Source organism: Oncorhynchus tshawytscha, linkage group LG09 (genome assembly GCF_018296145.1).
Source record: "Oncorhynchus tshawytscha isolate Ot180627B linkage group LG09, Otsh_v2.0, whole genome shotgun sequence".
Classification (NCBI taxonomy): Eukaryota; Metazoa; Chordata; class Actinopteri; order Salmoniformes; family Salmonidae; genus Oncorhynchus; species Oncorhynchus tshawytscha.
In genome coordinates this window covers 11,694,596-11,708,266 of record NC_056437.1, presented here as the reverse complement: position 1 = coordinate 11,708,266, position 13,671 = coordinate 11,694,596, and the positions used below count along the sequence as shown (strand labels likewise).

The 13,671-nt window shown below is 46.0% G+C and overlaps 1 protein-coding gene across 2 annotated transcripts in view; it reads left to right on the top strand.

The window, feature by feature from the left end:
• LOC112257372 (E3 ubiquitin-protein ligase UHRF2) overlaps window positions 1–13,175 on the top strand; it is a 45,863-nt gene extending 32,688 nt beyond the window's left edge. For both annotated transcript variants that reach the window (XM_024430887.2, XM_024430886.2), the window contains exons 6-16: window positions 78–264; window positions 777–900; window positions 3,163–3,270; window positions 3,608–3,712; window positions 4,836–4,942; window positions 5,155–5,317; window positions 9,448–9,585; window positions 9,933–10,155; window positions 10,423–10,574; window positions 10,826–10,924; window positions 11,141–13,175. In XM_024430887.2, coding sequence (XP_024286655.1) covers window positions 78–264; window positions 777–900; window positions 3,163–3,270; window positions 3,608–3,712; window positions 4,836–4,942; window positions 5,155–5,317; window positions 9,448–9,585; window positions 9,933–10,155; window positions 10,423–10,574; window positions 10,826–10,924; window positions 11,141–11,287 — 1,553 coding nt within the window. In that variant the 3' untranslated portion in view covers window positions 11,288–13,175. The remainder of the gene's footprint in view (window positions 1–77; window positions 265–776; window positions 901–3,162; window positions 3,271–3,607; window positions 3,713–4,835; window positions 4,943–5,154; window positions 5,318–9,447; window positions 9,586–9,932; window positions 10,156–10,422; window positions 10,575–10,825; window positions 10,925–11,140) is intronic.
• Window positions 13,176–13,671: the final 496 nt, after the last annotated feature.

Genomic DNA, 13,671 nt, shown 5'->3' with positions numbered 1-13,671 from the left:
TGAGTGTGCACACACACCGGTGTATGTGTTTACATGTGCGTCTGTGTGTGTATGTTTGTGCGCCGGGATGGATCCAGGCAAGAGCGGGCCGGAGTGTAAGCACTGCAAGACGGACCCCGAGTCGGAGTGCAGGTTCTGCTCGTGCTGCGTGTGTGGAGGGAAGCAGGATGCCCATATGCAGCTGCTGTGTGATGAGTGTAACATGGCCTTCCATATATACTGTCTCAACCCACCGCTAGCCACCATACCTGACGACGAGGACTGGTGAGCTCTGACCTGGTCCTCCCAGACCACCTGGGGGGTGCTATACTCACAGGACGACCCAATGGGCCCTGGTCAAAAGTAGTGCGCTATATAGGGAATAGGGTGCCCTTTGGGATGTAGACAAGACCTGTAGACCTGTGCACTGATGGCTGGTGGAGCAAGTATGATGCACAATGTCAATTGACTATAATGATTGAACATGCATTGTGAGTGTAATAGTCATGTTTACATGTTAGTGCTGACTGAGATATAGATATGCCTTTAGCCATATGAATAAGTTCCACATTCTATATTTTCCTTTGGGTGCCAGTATAGATTTTATTGTAGGTACCAGATTTCTCTCTCATAGATGTCTTAGTAACACACTGTCTATACCAGAGACACTGACACCAACAGTATACTACCAGTAGTAGTTTCTCTCCTGTCCATCTACATTGACTTCCTGTATTGATCATGCTCTGAGAGGCAGTAGATCAGTAAGGGAGTTATGGTTCTTGTGTTGTGATTGGCAGGTACTGTCCCACCTGTAAGAACGACACCAGTGAGGTGGTTAAGGCCGGGGAGAAGCTGAAGGCCAGTAAGAAGAAAGCCAAGATGCCCTCGGCCCATACAGAGAGCCAGAGGGACTGGGGCAAGGTGAGACACATGGTCTATGACACTAACCCCTGGGCCCATACAGAGAGCCAGAGGGACTGGGGCAAGGTGAGACACATGGTCTATGACACTAACCCCTGGCCCATACAGAGAGCCAGAGGGACTGGGGCAAGGTGAGACACATGGTCTATGACACTAACCCCTGGGCCCATACAGAGAGCCAGAGGGACTGGGGCAAGGTGAGACACATGGTCTATGACACTAACCCCTGGGCCCATACAGAGAGCCAGAGGGACTGGGGCAAGGTGAGACACATGGTCTATGACACTAACCCCTGGGCCCATACAGAGAGCCAGAGGGACTGGGGCAAGGTGAGACACATGGTCTATGACACTAACCCCTGGGTCCATACAGAGAGCCAGAGGGACTGGGGCAAGGTGAGACACATGGTCTATGACACTAACCCCTGGGTCCATACAGAGAGCCAGAGGGACTGGGGCAAGGTGAGACAGACGGGGTCCTTGACACTAACCCCTGGGCCCAAGGTGGGGGACTAAGGTTACATCCCAAATGGCACCCTATCCCCTACATAGAGTGCACTACTTTAAAACAAAGTAGTGCACTATGTAGGGAATAGGTTGCCATTTGGGATGTACCCTAAAATGTCCTAATGACACGGGTCACACCAGGGAGTTTGGGCCAATTCCATTTTTAAATTCAGTCAGTAAGTAAAGTTATTAATTCTCAGTTTCAGCAGAATTGAAATGGAATTGATCCCAACCCTGGGTCAGATCAGGTCATGGGCATTGGCAGAATCACTATTTGTGGTTATCAAAATTCTAAAGGGGGAGCTGGGGAGAGAATTTGGAATTTGAAACGATTCTTCAAATTTGTTCTCTGGCTGTCAAGGACTCTAGCTAAACTATGTGGGGTAACTTAATTTGTTTGACTCATTGCATATTTCAACGGAAGAAAGAGGCGATATCTTGGCCTGGACTGGAGCTCATATTTTAATGCCTCACTCAGAAGGAGGACCTCCTTGGTTCTTTTGGCAGCAGACAGAATGAGTGAGACACACACACACGGGGTGGCAAACAGGACTGTCATTGTCTAGCACTTTGTTCCGCTAACAGAAGCCGTTGGCCTGTTGAGTCAGTGTTAGCAGAACAAAGTAGATCTCTTGTTCAAGGCTTGGTAGCAGAGTTACTGAGTGCTCCTGAACGTGTCAATTGGCAACAGGTAGCAGTGGTCAAGCTTGGGTATGTTCATTATTCACCGAACCCGAAGAGAACGGGCTGAGACGGGGATGGACTACCTGGACTTCAATTAAGAACTACTCATTTTTGTTTTCTGTTGCAAAATGTTTTGTGTCAGTGTGCCCTAAGGAACAAAACCGTACTTTGCAATGTCAAACTAAAATGAGTATTATTTCTTATTGGACAAGTCCAGGTTGTGCCTTCCCATTTTACTCAGTAGTCTTCTGTTTGGTGCCTACTGAACATGACCCAGGCCCACAGTAAGTTCCTCTGCTCTCACTAAGATGTGTTATTCTGTGTTGACTAACTCACTCTCACACTGTGAGGCGATGGTATGCCATTTAAAATGTTTTGCTACAATGTGTTCTACTGAATGCAACCCAGGCCCAGGTAACACAGACAGGCCCTCGGTAAGTTACTCTGACTAAGCCACAGTGTTTGCTGTTTCCCTCTCACACTGTGAGGCGATGGTAACAATGCTATTTAAAATGACTCAGCAGAGTGAAGTTCTTTTCCTGGAACCAAAGTAGGGGAAAATAGCTAACCCCATTGTTTCCCAGAAATACACCATGGATGTGTACCAAACGGGACCCTATTCCCTATGTAGTGCACTACTTTTGATCAGGGCCCATAAGGTTCTGGTCAAAAGCAGTGCACTATATAGGGAATTTAGTGCCATTTGGAACGCATAGAATGCTAATTGAAAACAGACTATTCTGTACATTAGTATGTATTTATGTGCTAAACAAGGTGTTTTTGGGGGAGGGGGGGGGGTTACTCATGGTTTGGGAATGTTATGAGAGAGAAACACTGAGGAATGAATCAAATTGTCCAACACTTTAATAAAATAATCATTTCCAGCCCGGAAAATGGATTCTTGTTATACATAAAATGCTATTCAGGTCTGATTAGGCTATATGGTAGCTAAAGCTTGTACTAGGAAGTCCTTGGTTTATGTAATGTGTGTGTGTGGTCCAACGTGTGAATACATGCTAGCTAAAGCATGCATGATTAAGTCCTTCCCCTGAATGTCATGTTGATGTTACAGGGTATGGCCTGTGTGGGGCGCACTAAGGAATGTACCATAGTCCCCTCCAACCATTACGGGCCCGTACCTGGGGTTCCCGTGGGAACAACATGGAAGTTCCGCGTTCAGGTGAGCCAATGGAAACGAGGTTTGGTACCATGTGACCATACAGTTGGGGTGATGCAGGTTTGGTGATTTCTCAGAAACTCTGAGAGAACAGAGAAAATGTAATATTTTCTAATCATGAAGATGTTGATTCTGGAAAATATAGTTATTTTCAGTTAGCTTTAGAGGTTCATAGTTATCTAATATTCTGACACTAAGGATTTGTTTACATAGCCAGTATCACATCTATCACACCATTGTTCCTCCCCCTCACTCTCTCCCCCCCCCATTTCACCCATCCTGACTCTCCCCCACTCCTGTTCACTCCCTCTAACTATCTTCTCCCTTCCTGTGTTCCAAGGTGAGCGAGGCGGGAGTGCACAGGCCCCACGTGGGAGGTATCCACGGCCGTAGTAACGATGGCTCCTATTCGCTGGTGCTGGCTGGGGGCTTCGAAGATGAAGTGGTGGGTGTTTTTCTTTTTTTTCTTTTGCGTCTGTCGTTGTGTTTGAGCTCAGCAATCTAGGAGCGTGGGAGTGTAGGAGAAAAAACAGGTGGAGGGAGATCTCTTTCTCCCGGTTTTCCCTCCTCTGTCTGGCAGACCCTCTGATGTCCCATGCTGTTTGCTCTGGCCCTTTTAGCCTGGTAAACACTGGGGGAGGATGGTAGTCTACCCATCTATCTGGTTCTCACACCGCTGTCTCTCTTTCTCCCTCTAACACGTTTGACTTTCTTAAAGGATGGTCACTGTACAGCATAGCTCTGGAGAATGCACAGCACTATGATGAATGTTTTCACATTCGCTAGGTTTCCATCCAATTGGTGACAGATTTTCATACGAATATTCTAAAATCAGTGAGTAATGACGTAGGGCACACAAAATGTACTTTTTCCACTTACGTTTTCATGTACCAACTAAAAGTAAAAAGTTCAATGTGTTTCCATCACATTTTCAACTCCACCAATAGTTTGTCACAAAAACGGTTTCGTTAAATAGCAAATGTGCTCTTGCCGCTCTATAGCCAACAGGCTGCAGGTACAGTGTGGGTAAACTAGTCTACATGAGATTATTAGAGCGAGAATGTTTATTTTGTCAAAGACAGTCAAGTGTCAATCATCATGTCATCAGAATAAGACCCTTTAATTGGAAAGGAGCATCAAGATCACCACGGTTCACGTCCACCACCCTGTGAGGTTCAGAGGTTATTCCATCTGTAGCCTAATCAACTGCATGGTTTCACAAGTCTCCGTGGGAGGACCACACACCATGTCATCGCGTTACAACAATATGATGGTTATTAAATCAACATTTACAGATGAAAGGTGTTTCCAACGCCAATTCTCGCAATTTATTTTAGACACAAATATCCTACCAAGTCATATATAAAATTTTACCAAGGATGGATTTAGCTATTTTGACTGGATTTCGAATTGTAACTATGTTGATTTAGCTGTGTGCTTTGTGCTGTCATAAGAGATTTCCACTTACTCAGCAAAAAAATACAAGGATTAGCTAGTATGTGCAGAGACAGTGTTTAAGAGGTGTGTGTGTCTCTTTTTAACCCTATGACCTCTACGTTACCCCTCAGGACAGGGGAGATGAGTTCACCTACACAGGCAGCGGGGGTCGCGACCTTTCAGGGAACAAGCGCATTGGGGAGCATTCCTTTGACCAGACCCTGACCCACTACAACAGGTACAGTAAACAAAGCACTGTACCACCTGGCCTGTTTCTCTCCCTGATGTTTCAAATAGATACCTTTTTTCACTGTCAGACCCTTTTTTGGGGGGGTTGTCCCACATCAAAAACATCAACACACAATTATAACACAGATCAATTATTTAACTGGTTTCAGGAACATCCACTAGTTCTAGTCATCACGTGACCTTTAACCCTTGACCTCTCAGGGCCCTGGCGCTGAACTGTGACGCCCCCATCAACGACAAGGATGGGGCGGAATCCAGGAATTGGCGTGCGGGGAAGCCGGTGAGGGTGGTGCGGAGCTCCAAGGGCCGACGTATCAGCAAGTACGCTCCGGAGGAGGGCAACCGATACGATGGCATCTACAAGGTACACTCGCTTTTATTTTCATTCAATCTTTATTTAACTAGGCAAGTCAGTTAAGAACATATTCTTATTTACAATGACGGCCTACCCCAGCCAAAACCTAACCCGGACGACGCTGGGCCAATTGTGCGCCGCCCTATGGGACTCCTAAATCATAGCTAGGGCACTAACATCCCCCTCTCAGGAACATGGACTGGATATCATGTCCTTTTGGAAGCTTTATGTATGTAAGTAGTCTCTTAGTCCCTTGTGAAAAATAAAACATTCATTACAGATGTAATACAAACCGAGTGGAAATAAATGGGGTGCCAATATCAGAGGGGTTGATCCTCATTAGGAGTCATGCCTTTTGAGCACCATGTTGATAGACCAGACCAGACCGGTAATCTCAAACCACGTAGTTTCAGGGATGTTGCTTCTCAAACAAGACAAGATGAGAAAATACATGTTATTTTTGAGATGAATCCCCGATTACCACAAACAAATCTAATCACATTTTTAGTGCCGTTCCTGTCTCACCATCACACTTCCGGTGCCGACAGAGATGGCCGCCTCGCTTCGCGTTCCTAGGAAACTATGCAGTTTGTTTTTTTACGTGTTATTTCTTACACTAGTACCCCAGGTCATCTTAGGTTTCATTACATACAGCCGAGAAGAACTACTGAATATAAGATCAGCGTCAACTTACCATCAGTACGACCAAGAATATGTTTTTCGCGATGCGGATCCTGTGTTCTGCCTTACAACCAGTGTAACGGAGTGGATTCCATGCAGCAACCCAAAAAAATGACTCAGAAAAAGAGGGAAACGAAGCGGTCTTCTGGTCAGACTCCGGAGACGGGCACACCGTGCACCACTCCCTAGCATTCTTCTCGCCAATGTCCAGTCTCTTGACAACAAGGTTGATGAAATCCGAGCAAGGGTAGCATTCCAGAGGGACATCAGAGACTGCAACGTTCTCTGCTTCACGGAAACATGGCTAACCGGAGAGACGCTATCCGAAGCGGTGCAGCCAGCGGGTTTCTCCACGCATCGCGCCGACAGAAACGAACATCTTTCTGGTAAGAAGAGGGGCGGGGGCGTATGCCTTATGACTAACGTGACATGGTGTGATGACAGAAACATACAGGAACTCAAATCCTTCTGTTCACCTGATTTAGAATTCCTCACAATCAAATGTAGACCACATTATCTACCAAGAGAATTCTCTTCGATTATAATCACAGCCGTATATATCCCCCCCCAAGCAGACACATCGATGGCTCTGAACGAACTTTATTTAACTCTCTGCAAACTGGAAACAATTTATCCGGAGGCTGCATTCATTGTAGCTGGGGATTTTAACAAGGCTAATCTGAAAACAAGACTCCCTAAATTTTATCAGCATATCGATTGTGCAACCAGGGGTGGAAAGACCCTGGATCATTGTTACTCTAACTTCCGCGACGCATATAAGGCCCTGCCCCGCCCCCCTTTCGGAAAAGCTGACCACGACTCCATTTTGTTGATCCCTGCCTACAGACAGAAACTAAAACAAGAGGCTCCCACGCTGAGGTCTGTCCAACGCTGGTCCGACCAAGCTGACTCCACACTCCAAGACTGCTTCCATCACGTGGACTGGGAGATGTTTCATATTGCGTCAGACAACAACATTGACGAATACGCTGATTCGGTGTGCGAGTTCATTAGAACGTGCGTTGAAGATGTCGTTCCCATAGCAACGATTAAAACATTCCCTAACCAGAAACCTTGGATTGATGGCAGCATTCGTGTGAAACTGAAGGCACGAACCACTGCTTTTGATCAGGGCAAGGTGTCTGGTAACATGACTGAATACAAACAGTGCAGCTATTCCCTCCGCAAGGCTATCAAACAAGCTAAGCGCCAGTACAGAGACAAAGTAGAATCTCAATTCAACGGCTCAGACACAAGAGGCATGTGGCAGGGTCTACAGTCAATCACGGACTACAGGAAGAAACCCAGCCCAGTCACGGACCAGGATGTCTTGCTCCCAGGCAGACTAAATAACTTTTTGCCCGCTTTGAGGACAATACAGTGCCACTGACACGGCCTGCAACGAAAACATGCGGTCTCTCCTTCACTGCAGCCGAAGTGAGTAAGACATTTAAACGTGTTAACCCTCGCAAGGCTGCAGGCCCAGACGGCATCCCCAGCCGCGCCCTCAGAGCATGCGCAGACCAGCTGGCCGGTGTGTTTACGGACATATTCAATCAATCCCTATACCAGTCTGCTGTTCCCACATGCTTCAAGAGGGCCACCATTGTTCCTGTTCCCAAGAAAGCTAAGGTAACTGAGCTAAACGACTACCGCCCCGTAGCACTCACATCCGTCATCATGAAGTGCTTTGAGAGACTAGTCAAGGACCATATCACCTCCACCCTACCTGACACCCTAGACCCACTCCAATTTGCTTACCGCCCAAATAGGTCCACAGACGATGCAATCTCAACCACACTGCACACTGCCCTAACCCATCTGGACAAGAGGAATACCTATGTGAGAATGCTGTTCATCGACTACAGCTCGGCATTCAACACCATAGTACCCTCCAAGCTCGTCATCAAGCTCGAGACCCTGGGTCTCGACCCCGCCCTGTGCAACTGGGTTCTGGACTTCCTGACGGGCCGCCCCCAGGTGGTGAGGGTAGGCAACAACATCTCCTCCCCGCTGATCCTCAACACTGGGGCCCCACAAGGGTGCGTTCTGAGCCCTCTCCTGTACTCCCTGTTCACCCACGACTGCGTGGCCATGCACGCCTCCAACTCAATCATCAAGTTTGCGGACGACACAACAGTGGTAGGCTTGATTACCAACAACGACGAGACGGCCTACAGGGAGGAGGTGAGGGCCCTCGGAGTGTGGTGTCAGGAAAATAACCTCACACTCAACGTCAACAAAACTAAGGAGATGATTGTGGACTTCAGGAAACAGCAGAGGGAACACCCCCATCCACATCGATGGAACAGTAGTGGAGAGGGTAGCAAGTTTTAAGTTCCTCGGCATACACATCACAGACAAACTGAATTGGTCCACTCACACAGACAGCATCGTGAGGAAGGCGCAGCAGCGCCTCTTCAACCTCAGGAGGCTGAAGAAATTTGGCTTGTCACCAAAAGCACTCACAAACTTCTACAGATGCACAATCGAGAGCATCCTGGCGGGCTGTATCACCGCCTGGTATGGCAACTGCACCGCCCTCAACCGTAAGGCTCTCCAGAGGGTAGTGAGGTCTGCACAACGCATCACCGGGGGCAAACTACCTGCCCTCCAGGACACCTACACCACCCGATGCTACAGGAAGGCCATAAAGATCATCAAGGACATCAACCACCCGAGCCACTGCCTGTTCACCCCGCTGTCATCCAGAAGGCGAGGTCAGTACAGGTGCATCAAAGCTGGGACCGAGAGACTGAAAAACAGCTTCTATCTCAAGGCCATCAGACTGTTAAACAGCCACCACTAACATTGAGTGGCTGCTGCCAACACACTGTCAATGACACTGACTCAACTCCAGCCACTTTAATAATGGGAATTGATGGGAAATGATGTAAATATATCACTAGCCACTTTAAACAATGCTACCTTATATAATGTTACTTACCCTACATTATTCATCTCATGTGCATACGTATATACTGTACTCTATCATCGACTGCATCCTTATGTAATACATGTATCACTAGCCACTTTAACTATGCCACTTTGTTTACATACTCATCTCATATGTATATACTGTACTCGATATCATCTACTGTATCTTGCCTATGCTGCTCTGTACCATCACTCATTCATATATCCTTATGTACATATTCTTTATCCCCTTACACTGTGTATAAGACAGTAGTTTTTTTGGAATTGTTAGTTAGATTACTTGTTCGTTATTACTGCATTGTCGGAACTAGAAGCACAAGCATTTCGCTACACTCGCATTAACATCTGCTAACCATGTGTATGTGACATAAAATTTGATTTGATTTGAAACTTCAGTTAGTTAAACAGCATCAACATCAATGGGGCAATATGTACCCATTCAGTTATAATTACTAGAACAGGCCTTCACGTTGTAGTCTGTTCTGTGGATGGTCAGTCATTCTATTTCTAATGTGTCTCAGGTGGTGAAGTACTGGCCAGAGAAAGGGAAGTGTGGTTTCCTGGTGTGGAGGTACTTGCTGCGAAGGGATGACCTGGAGCCTGCTCCCTGGACACCTGAGGGGCTGGCGCGCATCCAGACACTGGGCCTGGCTGTACAGGTGAGGGGTTTACGGTGCTGTTTTCTAGGACATTATAACCGTATGAGAGGACGGGGGTTTGGTTATGACTGCTGTTGTCTCTTATGTCTTAATTTCTCAATTGAATGTAAAACTGAGCAGACTCTCCATTGTGTGTAGTTCTGTGTCCTTTGTTTGTTAATGTTGATATTTTTGTCTGTCTGACTGTTTATGTGCGTTTAGTACAGTATCCTCTTGCATATCATTGTGCATTATGAGTTAGTTATAATGCATTGTAATACTTGCCGATGTTTTCATTTTCCTGTCTTTGTGCCTCTACTCTACAGTGTCGCCATTTTATTTTCATCTGTCTCACTTTGTCTCTACAGTATCCTCCAGGCTACGTGGAGGCCATGGCCAACAAGACCAAGAAGGAGGCTAATGCTCGGCCAGGGTCCAGCAGGAGCAAGAAGCACCCTGGACGGGGCCGGCCACGGCTACAACCTCTGAAGAAGAAGGTGAAGGAGGAGGAGGATGAAGAAGAGGAAGAGGAGGAAGAGAAGCCCATGGAGGGTACAGACCAGTCACAGAGTAACGGCAGTCAGGAGACAGGTACCTGTTGAGACACCGCTAGGGATATAGGCCAGAGACAGAAGAGAGATGGGTTTTTGTTACCTTTAGGTGTACAGTTTATATCTGGTGCACTGTTATGTATGCATGGGCGGAATTGCCGCTAGGGAAACTGGGGACATTTCCAATAGATATAGAACTAGATATGCCAAAGCATTTCGGGGGTGTTTTAAAGGTGTCAAATAAAATGTTACCCATACGATGTGTCCATGCATCCGTAAACAATGTGTGTTGGTATGCGTCTCTCAGAGGTGTGTAAGGAATCGACGGAGCCCCGAGCCAAGCGTCAGAAGATGGAAGAGGCGTTCCAACTGACAGAGCAGCAGCAAAGCCTCATAAAGGAAGACCAGCCCAACAGAAAGAACTGGGACGAGGCCATGGGACACCTCAAGGAGGGGCCGGTACGTAAAGGTCACAATGCGACATGCCATGACGCAACAAGGCACAGTACAGCAGACGCCATGGCAACAGCACAAACCGCATCTAAACGCTCACAACTCCGTCCCCTTAATTAATTGTATACAACCAATATTACACCGACACACAGTTCTGAATTAAGACTAATATTACTGGAACAACTATTATGATGAATGTGAAGCTACGGTTTCCATGGTGATGTCTGTACCTGTACTTCCTGTCTCTGTTTCTTTAGAACTTCCTGAGGAAGGTGGAACAGACGTTTATGTGTGTCTGCTGCCAGGAGCTAGCCTACCAGCCCATCACCACAGTCTGTGCACACAACGTGTGCAAGGTTGGTGTCCACAAACTGTGTGTGTCGGGTTCAAGTTTTCAACTGAATCTGCTGTTTTAAATGTAGTGATTATTGTCAGATTGTGGTTTTATTATTTCATACACATACAGGTGTAGAATTAGAAATGACCATATGGCACTGTACAGTTAAGGAGTTGTCGTTCTTTGACTTCTTACTGACCTGTGGCATTCTCGGTCTGTTCCTGGTCTACCCCAGACCTGTCTCCAGCGGTCGTTTCGTGCTGAGGTGTATACCTGCCCTGCCTGTCGCCACGACCTGGGGAAGGATTACGTCATGGTCCTAAACAAGACTCTACAGCTGCTGCTGGACCAGTTCTTTCCTGGCTATAGCAAGGGCCGATGAGGACAAGACACCTGCACTTACCCAAACAGTTACACACAGACCCATGATGCATACAAACAAACATAGGCATACACACTTATTCATACATTGGTACACAGTATACACACACCCTCCATCTCCTAGGCAGCAGGGACTGACCCCATTTACGTCACCAGCCTGAAGTCATCCAAGCCCCAGGAGAGCCTGGAGCACCATGCCCCTTCACCCCCAATGGGTTCCCATCCCTAGGTACCAACACCCCCCTCATGATTTCCCTCTCTCCCTCCCTCTCTAATTTTCCACATCCCCAGTCCACAGAACTCATCAGTTCATTGCCATCTACCTGTCCATGTGAGGAACAGCCAGAGAGGATGCTAATACTAACCATAGCCATGTAGAGAATATGTCTCTAAGTATGCTAACGCTACTTAGCCTCCAATGAGAGGGGGTCAGGGATTACCACCTAGGAGAGAGGGTTGATGGGAAATGTAGTGTACAATGTTAAAGGTTATTTCTTTATTACTGGTCGATTTGATCTTTAGACACACATGGGTTCATTCTTTTAAAGGCCCTGTGCAGTCAAAAACTAGATTTTCTTGTTTTATATATATTTCCACACTGAGGTTGTAATAATACTGTGAAATTGTGAAAAGTATGATAATGGCCTTTTAATGTAAGAGCTGTTTGAAAAGACTGCCTGAAATTTCAGCCTGTTTTGGTGGAATGGAGTTTGGCCTTCCATGGTGACATCACCATGTGGTAAATTAGTTAATAGACCAATAAGAAAGAGGTCCAAACCTCTCTGCCAATAACAGCAAATGCTTTGTTTTCCCTTCTGCACTCAAACCACTCCCAGACAGTCCTAGCAAAGTTCTTGCTTGAGAAATTGCTATTTTTCAAGCAAGCTATATAAGGAGCTATTTTTGATTTGTTTTTATTGAAAACAATCACAGTAAGGTACTTTGTTGTAGCCTTGTACGAACCACCCTTGTCTCGCGAGTTCACATTCTGTTTCCCTACACGGATATCCAGGATGGTTTGTACGAGGCTAGCTTAATTGTTTCCTAGAAATGATTTGAATATTGAGATTTAAAAAATTCTGCGTTGGACCTTTTAAAGATGTTCCTCCTTTTCTCCTCTGTTCCTTGTGGTGATGTTCTTTTTCTTTCAAATATTTCAGGATTTTTTTAAAGACATGCAAATGCAAAATGGTTTAAATAATGCTATGGTCTCTAAAGCAGCAAACTGTGATGTTTATTACTTCCTTCCTACCTACTGCTCGAAGTGCTTTATATACAAAACAGAAATGTTCTTCTGCATTGACTGGCAAGCTAATTGTGTCCTCCTCCTTTGAGCTTCTCTTCGTCCCCCCCTGTCCCTAGGGTTGTAAGATTCCGGTAACTTTCCAAAATTCCCAGGTTTTCCAGAAATCCTGGTTGAAAGATTCACAGATTCAGGGGGGAGAAAAGCAGGAAATCCAGGACTCCTTCAACAGGGATTTCTGGAACACATTTGAGGAACTTTTGCAACCCTACCTGCCCCCCCAGTCTTGTACCGTACCGACCCCTACCGTGGACTACAGTACTAACAGTTCTCTAGACGTCAAGTGGATGCTTCGCTTCAGCATTAATGTTCTCTGTTTTTACTGTACTTGTTAAAAAGAAAATATGTTGAAAATAAAAAAAGTGATGTCTATCATTTCCTATACTACTACAACGTATGCCATTTTTCTATAATTTTAGTTGCCTATTCTGTTTTAATCTGTAGTTATTTTTGTGGCAAACTTTACCTGCTGCTGTGTCAGCCTGAATGAAGAGTTTCATTGCTTCATATTGTGATCTGAAATTTTATACATGGTATGATAATACTTGATATGTACCTAATTAAATATTTTGATTCCAGAAAACAACTTGCCTGTTTAGTTTCCTTCACATTAGAGGAGGATAGTGGACTTAGCCTGGTCCCAGTTCTGTTTTGTGCTGTAGATCAGTGTTTCCCAACTCCAGTCCTCCAGTACACCCAACAGCACACGTTGTAGCCTCGGACAAGCACACCTGATTCAACTGATCAACTAATCATCAAGCCCTTAATGAGTTGAATCCGGTGAATTGGTCTGGGGCTACTACAACACTGTCTTCTGTTGGGTGTCCTGCAGGACTGGAGTTGGGGAAAAACTGGTGTAGACAACGATCATAGGAGTTGGCCAGGAGGTACAAATGGATCTGGGACCAGGCTTCCGCTGGCCTCAACTGAAACGTTGGTTTCAGACTCAGCATGGGTCTCCCTGATTGATATAAGACCCAAACAAGGACAGTGGAAAGAGGTCAATTTAGGCACTCTATAAAGATCCCCGTCTCTAAACATTACTTAGGTCATGTAGGAGTCAGAGAATGATTATGTACAGG